Below are 18,127 nucleotides of genomic sequence, written 5' to 3' on the forward strand. Positions count from 1 at the left end.
AACTCACAGAGGAACATTTCAAAGACGTGTAAGACAGTTCTGCTTTTACCTTCATGACTGGATTTTTGGCAGGATTTGAGCAACTACTTCGCTCCTTATACATTTGGAAAACAAAAATATACCTCCTTGTCTCTTTAAACTGCATCCATTTCTCACAGCTGCAGAAAAAGCAATTAAGTGGAAATGGTTCCTCCCAGTTCTGAATACGCCTTCACTGGCCCAAAGGGAATCCCATCCACTCTTCAGTTTGCCAGTGTTTATACTTTCAGCAGCAATTTCAGTACATTTTTAGAACTAGAGTGTCCCTTTACAATAACACTTTGAATCAGTAAAAATCAACTTCTTGTTATTCCCTCAGCACATTAATATCAGGCTGGACTCTGAAGCCATCAGCTTCAAGCAGCTTTGGAATTAAAAACAGAACAAGTATCAGGCACATGGATGCAAATGTGACCAACTAGAGAACTACATTTTCTGCTTTTCCCCCTGAAGTTTCTTGTATACTTTACCTAATTTTGATGCTCAGATTTTTACAAGTAAAAACTCTGGATAGGAGAAGACCAGCAAAACCCTCCCCCTGCTCCTTCAGCAGCTGCACAGTGAGGTCACCAAATCTCCATATCATGGGCCACACACACCAAAAAAAAATCCACACCAAACACAGAAGCTGCCAAACAGTTGTTTTTTAAAAATAAGTTCTCTGTTTTATTTTCCCAGAAAAGGTTTTTTTTTTCCCTCAGAGGTTTAGCTTCCATGCAGAGATAGAAAAACTGCACACACTGAGATACAAATTGCTTGCAAACTAAGATCATGCAAGACTGGCGCTACAGGCAGGCAAAGCAAACTGAAAAGCTGAGCTGTAAAACTATGGTAAATGTGGATGGGGGATACAAAAGTCTTCCTCCCTACCACCCTGAATATATAAAAAAAATTATAAACAGGGGAATATCAGCATTTTCAGGTGGGTCGGGAGAAGGAAATCCTCTTCACTCAGTAAGGAAGCCACACAGATACACAGGACAGACAGAAGCAATGGCCAAACGACAGAACTATAATCAGGGAATTACTAAAACATGTCAGGTGCCTGAAAACAGAATTATCATAATTTTTCACTCTCTTAGATACTGAGACTGATTTGTTGTTTGCTTTTTTTTAAAATGAATGCATAAATCAACTACTTTAATTACATAACAACATGATAGATAGTTGTTCTTACATCAAGGGATAATAAGCAGCTAGAATACTGGAAATACAACCTATACTCTCATTTTACAATCAATATTGTTTGACTAAATATTAAAGGAGAAATGGAGGGAAGGAATTTTCAGAAAACTAATAGGAATCAAATGCCTGTATGTCCTTAAAATTACTCAAGAGTGAAGTACGAGGCTTCTTTGAAAAATCCTAAACGAGATCTCAATACACCCAACTCTGCAAATGTTTGTACAGAGGCAGAGTGGTAAACACAAAAGCAAACAAATTCACCAATTTATTAATCCAGGATGGCAATTCAAAAGACATCATTCTGCCTTTACCCTCAAATACACAATGGGCTGTCATTCTTAAGTCTAGAGGGGGAAAAAAAAAAAAAAAAAAGTGAATTCTCATTCAAATTCATTAAATAGCATAAGCCATAAAAATTTCCATAATTCCTGCCCTTTGATCTGCATCTCAGTTACTCCCTATCTTTTAGAAAGCTGTGGATAATGGATATAAAGGCTACAAGCAGTGATTATTGTACTGCCCCTCTTAACTAAGCCATCTCCATAGTCAATTGTCAAAAACGTTCATTTGCTTTCTGGTTTGAACTTTTCTGACTTCCACCCATTGGGTTTTGTCCTGTTTCTGTGTACTGGAATAAAGCTTTAGTTAAGAACCTCTATTTCTGACATTTCTAAGCCATAACCTTTTCCAGATAAGCTTCACGACTGAGTTCCTTAAGTTTTCTATCATTATGCTTGTTTCCTTAACAACAAATAATTCACCCTGAACTCCCTCCAAACTTCAACATACTTTGGAGACCATTTGCCACACAATAAACCTGCCAGTGATAAACTCTTTGGAAGGCTTGTCTCCAGTTTCTGGAGGAGAGCACTGTGAGCCATCAAATCTCCTGCTGTGCTGATTTGGGTGGGCTGGAGTTAGTTTTCCTCACATCAGCCAGCCTGGGCTGAGCTCTGGGTTTGTGCTGAGCACGGTGTGGGTACCACAGGGATATTTTTGTTATTGCTGAGCAGAGCTTACACAGAGACAAAGCCTTTTCCATTTTTCACCCCACCCCAGCATCGAGAAGCTGAGGGGGTACAGCCAGGACAGCTGATACCCCAGCACACAAAGCTGGGGCAAGAAGAAGGGAGGGGGGACATTCAGAGTGATGGTGCTTGCCTTCCCAAGTCACCACGATGTTTGACGGAGCCCTGCTGTCCTGGGGATGGCTGAACACCTGCCTGCCCATGGGAAATGGGGAACGAATTCCTTGTTCTGCTTTGCTTGAGTGCATGGCTTTCATTGTATCTGCTAAACTGACTTTATCAACCCACAAGTCTTCACACATTCACTCTTCTAATTCTCTCCCTCCAAAGTTTTGAACAATCAAAGGTAGAGAATAAAAGTGCACTCAGTCCATTTTAACAAAAAGAAATATCATTTGACTGTAGAAGCAAATCCTCATTCAAAATTAAAATTTTTAAAACACAAATTTGACCTGTATAGTGATGAAGACTGGTAACAATGGGTTAAGGTGAAGTAAAACAGGCAATGGCTCTGCTCCATCTCCTGGAAACATTATTTCCCATAAGCACAAGTGTGCCCCATAAACATCTTTGATACAGCCCTTAATTTCTTCAATTTCTAACACAACTTGCTGAAAGTTTCTAAACACAACAATCATCAGAAAGCAATCCTAAAAGGACTTTAAAATGGAATAACCAAAATGTTTTCACATAGATTCGATACTTTAACATGCAATTACCTTGAGGGAATACAATCAAAACCAAAACCAAATCAAATAAGGAAGCTTTAAATTAGCATACCTTTACAACAGGATACTGCTTTTTTGTGTGTACACATATTACAATCCTGTTGTTAATAGTTAGATGACCACACTGATGGAGAATTCTAGGCAAAAACTGTCTTTGGATTATAGCCAGCAGCATCCTAAGGCACTGTTAACACTAAAACCAGCAGCAACTGTGATATTTTTTCAGTTTGACAGGTGCTAAATATCATTGGATTTGATTATAATTCCATTTTTATTGTAGCTATTGCCCAATACTCCTGAAATGACCCTACCGTAAGATAATTATAATTAATAGCCTTAAACCAGTATTGTTCCAGCTGAACAATATACAGAGCACTTCCCTTCAGAAGGAACAAAGACACATATAAGAAAAAAGAAAGCCTGCACCTACTACAGTATTCCAAGAGCAGTGTTGGGATCAGTCCTCTCTTATCCCCAAGTGCTTTACCATTTTGTCATATCTCATTTCTGCTGTAATTACTCATGTTGCAGATGCGTTAATACTTAGGTTGACACAAACCTATGTAAAGCTTACTTAGCTATTACTGGAAACATCCCAAAAAGCCTCAGAGCAAGAGAACAGTTTTACTACTCACTGTGGCATGGAGCTATTCTTTTTTAGTCAAATCTCAGAGATGAGACAATATCAAAGAAATTAAAAGCTTGTTTTAATTCAAAGGAGTTGCCAGACTATCTCCTGGACAAGGAAGACAAAACACATTTCTAGGAGACAGGAATCTCCTGGCAGGCTTCAAAATGGCAGCCTGGCTATAAACTGATATAGAATCATAGAATCATAGAATAGATTGGGTTGGAAAAGACCTCTAAGATCATCAAGTCCAACCCCCGATCCCAACCCAAAGGAATTTCTCTGGTGGATGCAACACAACCCTAGAAGCACACAGAAAGATTAGGTCCCCTTAAGTTTCATGGATAAAGGGACATCCATGGATTAGGGAGAGAGACTGATAAGCGAGCAGCTGATCAACAATACTGAGATCCCCGAAAAACAAGTAATTTTAGGTCAGTTTAACAAAAAGAAGCACCTCTGGAGGTGCTCTGGAGCACCAGGCAGGTTACACAAATGCCAGAATGGAAGAATGAAAAGCAAGGGAACAGGAGGTTCCTAGCAGGGCTGTGGGTGGGTCTGCAGTGGCTGTTAGATGACCAAGCAATTCACTTGGTTGACCAAGTGACCATAACCTGACTGTGAGCGGACTCTGCAGCATTCTCACATTTGGTTTGTATTTTATCTTCATCTGGCCTGGCCTAAGCATATTTCCACTTAACATGGCTAATAAGCAAGAAGGAGAAGAAGGAGAAGGAGAAGGAGAAATGGCAAAGAGCATTGTTCAGGCTTCTTGACCAAAACACCATATGTCATTGGCACCATTCAGCTTTCCAACATGAAGTCTCCAACTCCAAGAACTTCCCACCTTCCTCCTCTGTAATCACCCAAGAATTTAGCTGCCCTGACCACTTCCACACCAGCTCATAGACACATTCAGCTAATTACAAAATTAGAACCTGAAGTTTTGGAAGTCTGACCAACATCTGCTAAGAAGTTTGGGGTTTAGTATAAAGAAAGGCAGAACTGCATTCTTGACCTCACTGATCATTTTAAAGAGACATTTCTCTTGGCAATCTGCTGATTGAAAACTCAGGACGATCTACCACATTCTGAATATTGCCATATAAACCACCAGCCCAAACAAGTTTGCCTCTTGTACACTGCTACCACTCATCGAAGTTTGGTCTATATTTATAAATCAGAGTCAATGTGGGTCATTTTAAGCATCCTTTAAAAAGCACAGCTTCAATTTCCCACCTGTTCTGTAAATTTTACCACTGAAGAATTACATTGCTATATTGCACTTCATGGCTTAGGTCTGAAGAAAAAGGACAGAAGCAGATAACTGTATTTCATTCAAAAGCAACATTCATTACTTCTAGTACATAAACCACTTATTTAACCTTGAATGGATTTACATTCATATTATATACAATTGTTTGTCTCCAAACAGATGGCAATTACTCAACATTTTGACAGTGGGGCTATGAGTATACCCTTAAGCTGATATGAGAGTATATAAATTGTTACCAATTAAATGCCCATACTCCACAAACATGTCACAAACTCACAATAGCTTCAGTCCCAAACCAGGTCTGTGATTTTTGCACAGTAATCAAACCAATTCTCTATATTTTCACAGAGAGATCACTTCCTTATCACAGCATGACAACATTCAAAGCACCTTCTATACTAAATAGATACAGCAGCTTTTCAACTCCCTCCCTGCAGATTCTGCAGCAAGTTCTACTGAGATATACTGAGAAAATCTTGGTATCAACAAGCAGATAAAATACTACAGCATAATCATATAACTACTGCTCAGGTCTACAATGGAAATTAACTGAGACCCAGGTAATCTAATCAATTATACTGATAGAAACAGCTGGAAGTGATTCGCCCCCAAGCAAATGAACTGTTTGACAACACTGACACCAAGCGACAGATTGAAGGAAAATAACAAACCACAGCAAGAAATGGTACAGCGTTTCTCCCTCACACTCAGAAAGAGGCAAAGCTTTATTTTATCAAGACAAAAAAAAAGAAGTGAATACCTATTATGAGAGCTGACACTTTCACATAAGCTATGAATAAGTGACAGAATATCCAATATTAAATACATGCTAATAACTCAATTTAACCTTGATCTAGCAAGCACTAGTCAAAGACTGTGTACACTTCAAAGCTTTATGCAATCTAACCTCAGAAATTCATTTCTAAAGAGGAAACAATTAGTGGTTTGAATGTACAGCCAGTATCAAATTCCATTAACTTATGGATTTAGCTCATTTTTCAAGTAACATAATGCAAACAGTACTTCTATGCACTTCAATTAAAAAAACTGTTACATGTTAATGCAAAATTTAATAGCCTGCTAAGCCTCCCTTACTTGCTTTGCCTGTCCTCTCTGCTGAGAAATCCAAACACAGGCAGTCCAACATCAATGTGCATTAAACAGCCTTGTCACCCCTCCTGCTGCCTTTCCTGACAACCCTGCACAAGGCATAGAACCCTCCTGACAGAACAGGTAACTCCATCAAAAATCAGTTTTACCACCCACCACGTTCATGCCCAGCATTCCATGTCTTCTCACCAAGCTTCCATGTTCTTACCTGCTGACGTTTGTACGCCAAATAGTCAAGATTTTCCAGATCTTTCTGAAACTTCTGGTAGGTTTTCTGCAGATCAGATTTGCTGGATACATTTCTCAAAGATTCAAACGTTCTCTGAAACTGTGATGAAAAAGAAAATAAATAAATGAATAATAGTTCACACAGTTGCTGTGTTTCACTTTGTATTAGGATTTTATTCTATTAAATCCTAATTTTATGAAGCTGTGTCACCTCCATTAGATATTTCTACAGTTTTGTTTGCATCACAGAATGCAAAGCAATATGCCCTGTTCAATTAAGTTCTCTAACTTCATAGGTCAGGCTTGCATAAGACAAAACACTGGCAATCAACACAACCTCTACAGGTGAGTTCTTTTTCTGTGCCATGTTACAAGATGCAACATATACTCATATATATTTAAATACTTTTTGTTTTCAACTAAGAAAAGCATATGAAACTTTATACAGGCCATGAACTCCTCATTATATCAAGCCTAACACTAGAACTTATATATAGAGGGTGCTTCTTATCAAGTTAATTTACTTAACAATAATTTGCAAGACCAGGCAATCGCCATGGGCAATGTGCTCACATTCTGCATGAAAGCTGTGACAACTTTAATTATACTTCATTATAGATCTTACTTTTCAAGTTAAAACTTCTTTCATATCACAGAATATGCTGAGTTGGAAGGGACTCACAAGGATCATCGAGTACATCCCTGCACAGGCCCATCCCCCAGACTCACACCCTGTGCCTGAGAGCATCATCCAAACACTTCTTGAGCTCTGTCACTTGGTGCTGTGACCACTGCCCTGGGGACCCTGTTCAGTGCCCAACCACCCGCTGGGGGAAGAGCCTCTTTGTAATATCCAACCTAAACCTGCCCTGACACAACTCCAGGCCATTCCCTGAGGTCCTGTCGCTGGTCTCCATAGAGCAGAGATCAGTGCCTGCCCCTCCTCTTCCCCTCACAAGGAAGTTGTAACTGCAATGAGGTCTCCCCTCAGCCTCATCTTCTCCAGCTGAACACACCAAGTGCCCTCAGCCACCCCTCACACGGTTTCATTTCCCACCAAGGCCCTTCACCATCTTTGTTTCCCTCCTTTGTACGCTCTTTAACGACTTAATATCTTTCTTATATATTACCTGTGCCCCAAACTGCGCCAGTGTTGCAGGTGAGGCCTCCCCAGATCGGAGCAGAGTGGGACAATCTGGCCCGGCTGGCAATGCTTTGCCTGATGCCCCCCAGGACAGGGTTGGCTCTCCTGGCTGCCAGGGCACTGCTGACTCATGGCCAACTTGCTGTCAACCAGGACCCCCAGGTCCCTTTCCTGGCACTGCTTTCCAGCCTCTCATTCCCAACCTGTCCATACACCCGGGCTTGCCCCATCCCAGGTGCAGGATCCAGCACTTCCCCTTGTTGAGCTTCCTATGGTTGGTGATTGCACAGCTCTCCAATTAGTCGAGGTCTCTCTGCAGGGCCTCCCTGCCATCGAGGGAGTCAACAGCTCCTCCCAGTTTTGTGTCACCTGCAGACTTGCTTACCCCACTAGTGACAGGTCACCAGTCTGATGTCACCCCGGTCACTGTCACCCTCTGTGCTCAACCCATGAGCCAATTGCTCACCCATCACATGATGTGTTTATCCAGCTGTGGGCTGGACAGTTTGTCCAGAAGGATCCTGGGAGAGACAGTATCAAAAGCTTTACTGAAATCCAGCTGGCTTCCCTGGATCAGCTAGGTGGGTTACCTTGTCATAAAAGGAAATCAGGTTGGATAAGCAGGACTTTCCCCTCAGGAAGCCGTGCTGGCTGTGACCAATGACTGTCTTTCAGGTGTTTTTCAACACTTCCCAGAATAACCTCCATAACTTTTCCAGGCACTGAAGTGAGACTGACAGGCCTCAATCACAGCAGTAGTAGTTTTCAGGGTCCTGCTTCTTGCCCTTCTTGAAAATCAGGACAACGTTCACCAGCTTCCAGGCAGCTGAGACCTCTCAGGATTCCCAAGACCACTCAAAAATCATCCAGAGAGGTTTTGCAACAACATCAGCAGCTATTTGAGGATTCTAGGACAAATCCCAGCAGGCCCCAGAGATTTGCAAGGATCCAGCTGGAGCAGCAGATCCCACACCATTCCAGGGTCGACTGGAAGTTGATCATTCTCGCACTCATGGTCCTCCAGCTCAGGGCACTGAGACCCCCTTGGTCCATCACCCATGTTGAAGACAGAGGCAAAGAAAACATTAAACTCCTCTGCTGTCTGGGAGATGACCATCCTGACCCTGGAATGGGCCAGTGATATTTCTAAACTGCCTATTCCCATTCATATATTTGAAAAAACTCTTTTCATTGTCTCCCACACTTCTGCCTGCGTACACTATCATTAAAAATGGGACTGGTATTTTTCCAAGAGATGCACAATACCAGCCCAGCTGTAGGATCTGTAACAGAGAGGCAAAGATTTATGTGAGAGGACAACTGGAGGTCCAGCTTCCTTGCTACTTTCAGGGAAATCATGAACCTTCTGCTCTGACTTTCTCTGTTTCCCTGTCTGTAAATAGTCTTTTTCACCTCCCAAGCATGTGACAGCTGCAAAGCTCTAAGCACTTTAGAAATATTTTGTTATCACAGTGATTACCGTCAGAAGCAACTCTATAAACATTTACTTAATTACATTTATATAATCAAGAAGAACTACATATCTTGTAAATCCTCCAAAACAGTGACCTAGCTCACTAGTTACAGGCCCTGTAGATGAATTATCTACTGTAAGCTCACACATGGTACTGATGGGCAGGGAATGAGGCAAAAGACCAAAAGCAAAGGACTGCTTTCCAGTCAGTTCTGGAAAACCAAGCACTTCAGAAGTAACTACAGCAACCATTCCTCTATACCTTTGCCAGAACTCCAGTCACTGAACTGGAAAAATGAACCTCAGGAGTAGAAGGAAAAGAAAAAAAAAAAAAAGCTAAACCTCCACTCATCTTCAGTCCCTCTTTAATCAGCTGATAGCAGAACTGACAGCTAGTGCTGATGGTGGATGAAGAGTGCTCCAGTGTGGCCCATTCCGTGGGCATTTGACTGAGCTCAAGTCCAAGCTGTGTATGCTGTTGAACAGCTACTGGTGTTTATAGCTATTTGTAATTTATTTTACTCTACTTCATTCAACACTAGAGGTTAACTGGAGACTTTCTACTTGATTTGAAGTGTTTGCTACCAAACAAATAAAAGAAAGCTTTCTCATCCTAAGTGTACATTCCTGAATTCTGTAACAGTATGGGTGACAGAACATAAACACAAAGACAAAACTGCAAGACTCTCTATTCTTTTCCATTTGGTTTCATTATCTTCCACTTTTTGTATGATTTGTTGGTTTTAGATTTTATCTCTGCCCCAGAGTTGATTTCAAAGCATTGCATTTGCAATGCTTGCTTTCAGCAATTCCCACTCCTGACTATCCCCTTAGGTCGAAGTAAATTTAATTACAACATGTGCAAACAAGAGCTGAGTACAGTTTAAGGTGACCAAAAGCTATTCAGAGTGCTCCACAGTGCTCCCACTTTATAAGTGTGTAAGAAATTATTCATAACATATCTGAAAAGTTTATCATACACCCTCTGCTTCAAACTATGACATGTTTCTCCAGAACTTAGCCCAAAGCTGCTGCACCCTCTTGTGGGCTTGAATAATATAGGGATAAGGTGTCTAATGATTCCCAAACTCACTAAACTGACATAAGGTCCAGTCTTTTTTGGAGGTTTCCTCCTTTTTTTTATATATAATCATCAACATGATTCTACAACACAATTGTAGAATCATCATTATCATCCTTTTAAGAATGTACTTGATCCCATAGCTTCAATTCTTCATTTGGCAGGAGTTCTACTAGCAAGCTCACTCACTTTCTTATGTCCTGAAGCAACCTCAACATTAATAATGCATTTGACTCTCTGGAAAGAGACATAAGAACCAGCATGAGCAAACACAAACCAAATGTGTAACTATCAGGGCAACATTCTTCAATAAAATAGAAGGGTAACTGCCAGGACATCCTGGCAGAAGTCTGTCAGATGCAAGGGAAAAAATGCTTTTTTAAACATTTAATTCAAAAGGAAGTAAGAAAATAAACAAGCCATCTTAAGAAAACACACATATGTTCTTTTCACTGCCACCAACAAGAAACCAAAAAAGAGCCTTGGGCATACAAAGGTCATTAGCACATGTTAAACTTAAAACCACATCTGGATCTTTCTGCATCAGTCTTCCATCAGTGTGAACCACCACTGGTGGGATGAATGGCAAGAAAACCACTCTTATCTCTACTACCTAGAGGGGAAAAGAAATAACCAAATGTAAATAACCATAGAAGATTCAGACACACCCTTTTTTGCCTGTCACTTTTTCGAAGTGCTTTAAACAGTTTCTGAAAGCTGAGAAGTAGCAGTTCTTTACTACTTTTTCTCTCTGTGGTACTACTGGGTACCTTACCTTACCTTTACCTTACCTGATTTGTAAGGTAAAGTCCTGCAGCCTCCTGTCAGGTAATGACCATGGTTTGGTCTAATTAGTAACAATGACTGTAAGCATCAGGACTAAACTTCCTATAGTCTCACAACTTACTCACTGTGAGGTCAAAAACAGATATGAGTTCTGACTGCAGTTTCTCCTGCCAACTAAGAGCTGAGAATCCTCTGTTGTCTTCACGAGCTCCTGATGTAGCCATTTTGGGTTTTTTTCTCCACTATCCATCTACACACTTCCAGGAACCCTGGAACTTCTTCTCTTCTGTCATATGTAACGAAAATGAGGCAATGAGTTCAAAGAAAAGAGGCTGAGACAGTGTGGTTGCACAATGTTTCAACAGGAAATTGTATTAAACTAACTAATCATTCTAAAATTTTGATACAACTTAAGGAAAAATTTATTACATTTGATCTTATTCAAAGTAATTTATTCAATTTAATAAAGTCTCTTCGTGTTGTCACTTGTCTCTGCATCTTTATGTAAAAGGTCACTGTTTCTACCACATTCAGCTATTGCAAGCAAACTGATTCATTACACAGTGTTTGTGGAATAAGTGATATTAAATGATATTAAAGAGAGTTGCTGTCTGATTTTTAAAGTCTGATTCTAACTATTACATTTTGATAATCTAACTTTGCAGCTGCATTTGACAGCATTCTTTAGGGATCCCAAGGAAATGGCTTCTGCACTACACAAGCTGGAGCTTGTTTGGTCTCAGGTGGGCAAAATTTTCTAATGGCACTCCCTTGGCAAGCCTGAGAACCTCAATATGAGCCATGAAAATTAATGGCTTCCCAGCTAAGCAAGAGGCCAGGCCACAAAACCGTGAGATTATAAACATGCAGTGCATGTTGCTGTTTGACAAACCACATACCTTTAATGTCAATTGCCTGGGAGTCCAGCTCAGTTATAAGGAAGATGTAATCATGGCCTGCTGCACATCCTTTACTTAGTCCCCTTCTACATACTTGGTTCAGATTTAGGGCCAATGCTACAAAAAGCCAATCTGTTATTCAAGAATAAGAAGAAATTACTCTTTTCTGATTGGTCTAGAGCTGCAGAAGTGAAAGAGAACTTATATTTGAGAATATCAGTGTTTTCATCTTCCACTGTGCAATAGCACTGAACTATTTTTTCCATTGATGAAATATTTCTCTTCATTTTCATATGGATTAATACAAGTTGAATTAAGGACAAGAAGCAAATTTTACTTCCATAGTGACATAGGGAACCTGTTCGTTGAAACATACCTTCCTGTTTTAATAATGTACTGGTTCTTTAAAAGACTAAATTATGCTAAATGTACTATTTTAAACTACTCAGAAATGTGGTTGAGAAAAAAAATCATTCAAAACCTCTCAAACTCCAATTACTGAACATACATATTTAGGAGAAAATAGTTGCTGTCCCAATATTTTGCTGTAATGGAATGGGCACCGTGCCTCCTTTGGAGAGATTTATGGAGAGCAGTTCACAGAGCTTTTTCCATTCAGAAAACATCAGAGGATTTTGCTCTCATTTTAAGAAGGTCTGAAGACATGCATTTCGATGGTAAAGCAGACACTGTTTGTTTTGCATTCATTTCCTCATTTCTGTGTCCCAAAGTGAGAACAAGTTATAAAATAAATTTCTCTAGATCAGAATAATCTGTGCATGCTTGAGACACAAATGATTGTTGATCAGACAAGCCATTCTACTGACTTCATCGCCATACTACCAATAAATAACGTGCCATGATGATTTCCCAAGATTATTTTCCCAACCTGGAATTTGCCTTCCAATATCAGCACTCTATAGAAGGAAATTTTAGCACATCACTTCTATTTTATTCTTTTGTAAGCATCACACTTCAGCGGTAACTGTTGCTGCAGAAGCAAAACACAGTAATAAACACTCAAGGAAACCATTTAGCAATGTTCTTTCCTTGATTGCTTCCAAGAGTCTACTGCAATGGAGTCCTAATCACTGATTGGAGCATGCAGGTATTGGCACAGTCCAAGTAATTATTTCAAATTGGCCTCTGCTTGTCTAATATCCCACCTTCCAATTTTCCCAAAATAATTTTCAAACTTCATAACCAGACACAGTGTGGACTCCTCACACTCAGTTGTGCTGCTGATGACTTCAAGTATTGCACATTAACCTGTGCCACAACTACCTTTGTGCCACAGGTGTCCCCAAGCTTTATGTTTTCATTTATTTCATCTGGAATTTATCATCTCACAGCTTGACGATGATTTATTGTTGTGAGTTACAAAGGAACAGCCAAGAGGCTCCTGTACCAAGCACAGAAGTGGATCCAGGTTCCTGTTGCACTCAAAAGGACACTCTGAAAAGCCTAACTCTTAAAAGTAATTCTTTGGAAGCTGCTTTTCCTCTGCACATTACAAAAGTGCCACAGAATTTGCAAAGTGCAATAACCACTGCAGCCCTGATTAAAAACTGCATCCCACGTACCATAGACCAACATCAGATTAGGAGAAAGAATCCGTTTCTGCTGATTGATGAGAAAATAAATAGGAGTATAAACTAAAGGAGAAGCCAGGTTTTCTCCAAAAAAACTCCTGTCACCTTCTTAACACTTCCTATGTCAGAGATTTCTCTTGTGATGGGACTGGGAATGCAGAAAGGAGGTAGAATTTAATCTGGCTACTGCCATACAAGAAAATAATAAAGGTTTCTATAAATACATTAGCAAAGCAAGGAAGGGTAAAGAGAATCTCCATCCTCTATGGGATGCAAAAGGACACAGTGACAAAGCATGAGGAAAAGTCTGAGGGACTTAATGCTTTCCTTGCCTCAGTCTTTAAAAGTTGTTTTTAAAAGGGGGGAACAGGCACTACTATGCTTACAGGGCCCAAGTTCGTAAGTTGCTTCTTATCTGTTAGCCATTCTCTTTTTTTTTTTTTCTCCTGACAAGAGTTTTAAATAACTCTAACCAAGCATTTTATAAAGATCACACTGTCTGAGGCTTTAATGAAAAATATGAAGACTTAAACAGTAAATCTACAAGCATGACAAGAAGAGGAAAGAGGCAGATAAAACATGTTGGCTCAGCATGATCTGAAACCAATTAGAGAAAGACAGACTGCCAATGCTCTTTGAATTAAATTCTCCAAACTTGTTATCTTCTTGCTGTTCTCTTCTGATCAATAAATTCAAGCAATTCCATTAGTCTGTTAATTCACTTAATTAAATAATATTGAGCATTACTAACCATAATGAATGAGCTGTAATACAGCTCTGAATCCAAGAGTGCAATGAGATAGCACTTTGTCTGACTACATTTTTCACAACTCAGTTGTTTCATTAGAGATTTCAAACTCTACATTAGGTATGGAAACTCAGATACAAACAGCTATTTATTTAAATTCTTCCCTGATTAAAAAAAAAAAAATTGTAGTTGTTTAAAGGAGTAAAACCTTTCTAATTGCTGTGGTGTACTTTTATTTCCTCAGTGAACTCTAAAATGATCTTGCTGTTTGCACTGCACTCTCATACTCTTAAAAGGCTGTAAATTCCACAAAGGGCCAGAAGTGTACTGTGCCAGAATGTGATCAGTCATGGAGAGTTTGTACTGGCATCTAAGATGCATCATTCACACACACATTTATTCACACCTTGCTTGGTGAAGATTCTATAGAATTCATAAAGCAGCCAAAATTCTCTCTGCTTTTTTAGTGAAACTGCTACAAAAGGCTCAGTTCTTGTTAACAAAGGTATATTTATGAATATGCAAATGAGATTCTTGCCAGAATTACCAAATTCTTTCAAACTGACTGACCTGTTATTTCTACTTTTAAAAAGTCACATTTCAGTGTTTTTGTGATGAAAATATTCAGCATTTTCAGCATCATACTCTGTTTTATATAGACTTTATTACACAGATGTCAAAACCAGTTCAAAGCCCAAGTCAAATGTCCAGAAAACAATACTCTTAGAGGCCACATAAACTGGCAGGAGCTAACTGACATTAGACTCATAAATAGATAATAAATAGATTATTAAATAAATAAAATACATTAGATACACAAATAGATAATGCCCCTCAAAATACTTTTATACTGAGTAAGATCTAATTAATACTCTACAGGGTTCTTTGATGATGCTGAACTACTTTCTTTCATTTTATACATGCAAGCAAAAAGTTCCTTGGTTAGAATTATGTCTTTTATTCTACTGTTATTTCATTTATTTCCTTTATTTTTTTTTAAATTAACTTTAGCTCAGTCCTTTATAATATCATTTTACTCTATGAAAATTATAGAGCTCAGAGATGTAGAAACAAAAGGCAATGAAACTTCTCATCTCTTAAATGATAACAGCCATAACACTCATGTCTGAAGAAGAGGATAATATGGTAGAAGTATTAAAATTTTAGAACAAATGCGAAGAAAAACAGCTAATGACTTTTACAGGCACATGAACATGCAAAAATCAAGAGTATTAGAGCTGATACAGCAAAGACAAGGTCTCCTTTCACACTGCAGTCTCTGTGTGAACACAATGTCTTTTTGCTGGAGCAAGTCCACATTGAAGAAAATGTGAATTCCTCAGGGAGTTTTAAAGTATAATGATTTAAGTTAAGGCTTTAGAAAAGAGTCAAGTTGAAATTCATTAAAATATTTAATTGCATTCAAATCTGGCTCAGTGAGCCATGACCAAAAGTCATTAGAAACTGAAAGATGTTCAATAGCATATGTTGAAATTATCTTCTGAGTCGATTTCCTAATTAGATGTCAACATAAAAAGACATCATTGCAGCCAGTACCACTGTTGGCAAGTTCAACAGCCAGGGCAGAGACTAAATAAACATGGAAAATGTAACAATCTTTTTAGACAGGCATGATGGAGAGTGTTATGCCACACTAAGTTATTCTAGGAGTTCATTGACAAATTCAGTTCTCGCTCCTATTAGGAGAACTGAATTAAAGTATGGGGGAAGGTGACAATTTAACTGCACTCTGCAGTGCTGGAGTTTTTCCTGAATGATACTTTGCGTTCTTTCATAATTTTCAGTTATTGTTTGTTTTCCTTTTCAGATGGAAATCCTGATGTGAATTATAGAGCCGTTTGGAAATATTGAAACTTGAGCAAAGAAAACTACATAATTTTAGTTCTCTCATGTAAAACATACTGAGAATATCTCAGAAGGGTGCATTTAGTATTATCAAAATATGTATGTGAAAATCCAATAGGCTACCAATGAAAAATATCAGAATTTATGAAAATTTTTCACAAAGAGTACAAGAGGCACAGGCCACCTCTCTTACAGATGACAAATTGAATACTTATACAACAACATATAAACTGCTGGGCAGTGTTTATTTAGCCTGTACTGCATCTCTAACAATTGTCAGCGGTGGATCTTTCAAACACAGTATTGAAATCCACAAAACGTTGGTTTATTATGAAATACTTTTCCTGCTCTGATCTGGAGCCAAATTTTTGTTCTCTTGCCCTCATTAAACTGAACTTGCTTCAACATGGTCCCCTTTAAGTCAGTGGGTCCTCTTGTGACATGAGGCACTATTAGAAATGGCACTGATTATTCACCTCTGCCCCGAAATATTAGGAAGTCAACAGAAATTTGTATTTTTATCAGTTTGTCAGACATTACTGAAGATGTTGGGGGGAGGGAAAAAAAGGAAAATGAAAACAGGACAATTCCTTGCTCTTCCCACCAAAGACACACACCAGTTGGAATGGAATAAGCAGGCAGAGAAGAAACTCAGTCAACACAGTTCTGTGTTCAGATGCATGGTGCTGGCAAGATGAAAAACACAGTGTTCAAAAAAGGCAGGATGCCTGCTCACATGGGACACAACCACTGGTTAGTTTTACTGGGAATAGAAGACAGAAGACATCCCTTCTGTACAGAGGGTGCCAGAGGGACAAAATATGACCCAAAAGAGCACTGTTGGAATCTGTAGTTGCAAAACATGTTTTTCTTTTGAGTGAAAAAATTATGTGACTTTTAGAGAATATTTTCTTCTGCACAAAATTTTTAAAGCTTTGCCAGCATTAAGACTGTAATCTAGTCTTCTGTCTGCAGTATACAAATACCTATCTGGAGCTGGGGAGTTGTCAGATGCCCTTCTCACCCATCATCCCTCTCTCCTTTCAACTGATCTCTGGCACAAAGTGACAGTCTCTGTCACAGAGATAGACCCTTACATACTCAGTTCTTTTCCTCTGAAAATATCCATATAAAATTCCCACTTTTAAGATTCTCTACAAATAAATTATTCCCTAGCTCTGCCACGAACATCAGAAAGGTTTTGTGCACCAAAAGCTATACAATTCAAATAAGAAAATAAGAAATAAGAAATAAAAGGAAGTTAACATACAACTGTATGGATAACTGTCTGCTTCCCCAGATCAAGTATGTTGAGTTATAAGCAGAAGAATTTGGCTTTTTTGGTCCATTCTACAAATCTCATCCTGAATCTACACTTGCCCCAAGTGCCAAAGTGTTATGTGCACAAGTCCTGCAATTCTCAAGTACAGAAGAAATTTTCAGCGTAGGAAGAACCATCAGCAGACCTGTGACTAAAGGGAGCCTGAGCTGAGCCAGACTTTACTCACCACAGTCAAATGCTGCAGCAAATATGCCACATCAACCATGTCAGCCAGAATGAGCAGCCTGGTGACCGCTGCGAGCAGGGAGCGCGCTGCCTGGACCACGGCCTGCCTGCGGGGTAGGGAGCAGGGATCGCTGGTGAACGCCTCTGCTGACACCTTCAAGGCTTGACCTGCAAGATGAACACATACTTAGGCTGCGTTGCAACTCCCGGAGGGAAGAAATCGTTAAAGCTCCATCAATTAGCTGGCAAGTCACTCGGCATCTCTTTGCTGCCCTAACGCCTTGAAATAAAGGCCAAGTATTACAGATCATGCAGAATGTTCCACATTTTGAATGATGTTCCCTTTCTGTTCTACTGAATCACTTAATTCTGAAATAATTCCCTTGGCCTTCACACTACTACTCTGAACTGCACAGAGCAAAGCCAGGGGCACTATGTTAAACTTCTCCAGTCACTGCTTGTTATATTACTCTGTACTTTGGTGTCCTTGCTATTAAATAATTCCTGGTCACAGAAGAGAATCAAATATTGCTCTCCTCCTCCCAAATATAAGTTCATGGAATGAAAACTTCATAGACTCAAACATCTGACTGACATGAAATACATGAAATCTATGCCATGCAGTACTGACTGTGCCAGTAGACAGCAATACACTGCTCCCCAACACGAAGTTTACCAAATTAAATTTAACAACAACAACAACAACCCAACTTTAATAAATACATTCACACTTTGCTCAGTCACGCGTTGGCCTCAGCTATCATTAGCCACTATGCCATAGCCAACAATCCACTATTACTGACTCTGA

General features: G+C 39.4%; 1 protein-coding gene across 1 annotated transcript in view; it reads right to left on the reverse strand.

The window, feature by feature from the left end:
* The window catches only part of CTNNA3 (catenin alpha 3), a 245,727-nt gene that overhangs the window by 211,554 nt on the left and 16,046 nt on the right, over positions 1–18,127 (reverse strand). Inside the window, exons 4-5 of the mRNA XM_027896663.1 lie at positions 17,321–17,487; positions 6,203–6,322 (exon numbers count right to left, since the gene is read on the reverse strand). Of these exons, the coding sequence (XP_027752464.1) occupies positions 6,203–6,322; positions 17,321–17,487 (287 nt within the window). The remainder of the gene's footprint in view (positions 1–6,202; positions 6,323–17,320; positions 17,488–18,127) is intronic.

Source organism: Empidonax traillii, unplaced genomic scaffold (genome assembly GCF_003031625.1).
Source record: "Empidonax traillii isolate 1590-97213 ecotype Southwest subspecies unplaced genomic scaffold, ASM303162v1 scaffold508:size451158, whole genome shotgun sequence".
NCBI lineage: Eukaryota > Metazoa > Chordata > Aves > Passeriformes > Tyrannidae > Empidonax > Empidonax traillii.